This window comes from Sinocyclocheilus grahami, unplaced genomic scaffold (assembly GCF_001515645.1).
Source record: "Sinocyclocheilus grahami isolate Dianchi unplaced genomic scaffold, SAMN03320097.WGS_v1.1 scaffold6140.1, whole genome shotgun sequence".
Classification (NCBI taxonomy): Eukaryota; Metazoa; Chordata; class Actinopteri; order Cypriniformes; family Cyprinidae; genus Sinocyclocheilus; species Sinocyclocheilus grahami.
Window position 1 is genome coordinate 1 of NW_015510644.1, and position 836 is coordinate 836.

An 836-nucleotide genomic window follows, 5' to 3' on the forward strand; every position below is an offset into this window, starting at 1 on the left:
TATACAAAATGTTTTGTGTTATTGATCTGTTGTCAGTTCCATTTTTAGCCCTTTCAGTCACTCACACCAGTCCATTAATCAGCTTTTTTTTGTTTTTGTTAGGTCTGATCTTTGTGGTTGACAGCAATGACAGAGAGCGTGTGAATGAAGCACGAGAGGAGGTGATGAGGATGTTGGCTGAGGATGAGCTCAGGGAAGCAGTCCTGCTCGTGTTTGCCAACAAACAGGTACTAACAGCTTTCAACTGATTACATGCACTTCTTTCCAGTTGTACGTTCTTATGCATTTGACAATGTGTTTATCCGACAGGACCTACCGAATGCCATGAACGCTGCAGAAATCACGGACAAGCTGGGGCTGCATTCGCTCCGGCACAGGAACTGGTACATTCAGGCCACATGCGCCACAAGCGGCGACGGCCTCTATGAAGGACTCGACTGGTTGTCCAATCAACTGAAAAACCAGAAATAATGACCTCACTGTACTGATCTTCCTTAGTTCGATATTCTCAACACTTGCTTTACTCTTTTGTTTTTAAAGAAACGGTGCTGGAAGCTGCGCTCATTTCAAACCCCATTAACACGGAAGAATAGGGCCCTACAACGGGAAGAACGTTGTCAAAGTGTTGCTCTCTTGTTTTAATGTAAATAGTTTTTTGTTGGGAGGCAGCTTTTTGAGCACCATTATGCAAAATAGATTTAGTCTTTCATAGTTTATCTGTCTTTTTTTCCCCGTTCTTACTGTTCGAGTCATTGGAAAGAGTTTTAAGAACGTCGCTTCTGTAAACTCTGTCAGGTCTCATTTGAATCTTGCACATGTATTATTTTATTGTGCTT

General features: G+C 42.2%; 1 protein-coding gene across 1 annotated transcript; it reads left to right on the top strand.

Annotated features, from left to right (window-relative positions):
- Positions 1 to 8: 8 nt before the first annotated feature.
- LOC107577467 (ADP-ribosylation factor 1-like) lies at positions 9 to 523 on the top strand. The gene is made up of 2 exons (XM_016263539.1): positions 9 to 227; positions 310 to 523. Exons 1-2 carry the CDS (start codon positions 9 to 11, stop codon positions 469 to 471), a joined length of 381 nt encoding a protein of 126 aa, XP_016119025.1. The 3' UTR covers positions 472 to 523.
- The last annotated feature ends 313 nt before the right edge of the window (positions 524 to 836 follow it).

What these genes read in the sequence shown, in the direction of transcription:
- LOC107577467 (XM_016263539.1), top strand. Translation starts at nt 9, where the DNA reads ATGTTTTGTGTTATTGATCTGTTGTCAGTTCCATTTTTAGCCCTTTCA. An exon ending in TCGTGTTTGCCAACAAACAG is followed by an intron (nt 228 to 309) that starts GTACTAACAGCT and finishes TTTATCCGACAG; the next exon opens with GACCTACCGAATGCCATGAA.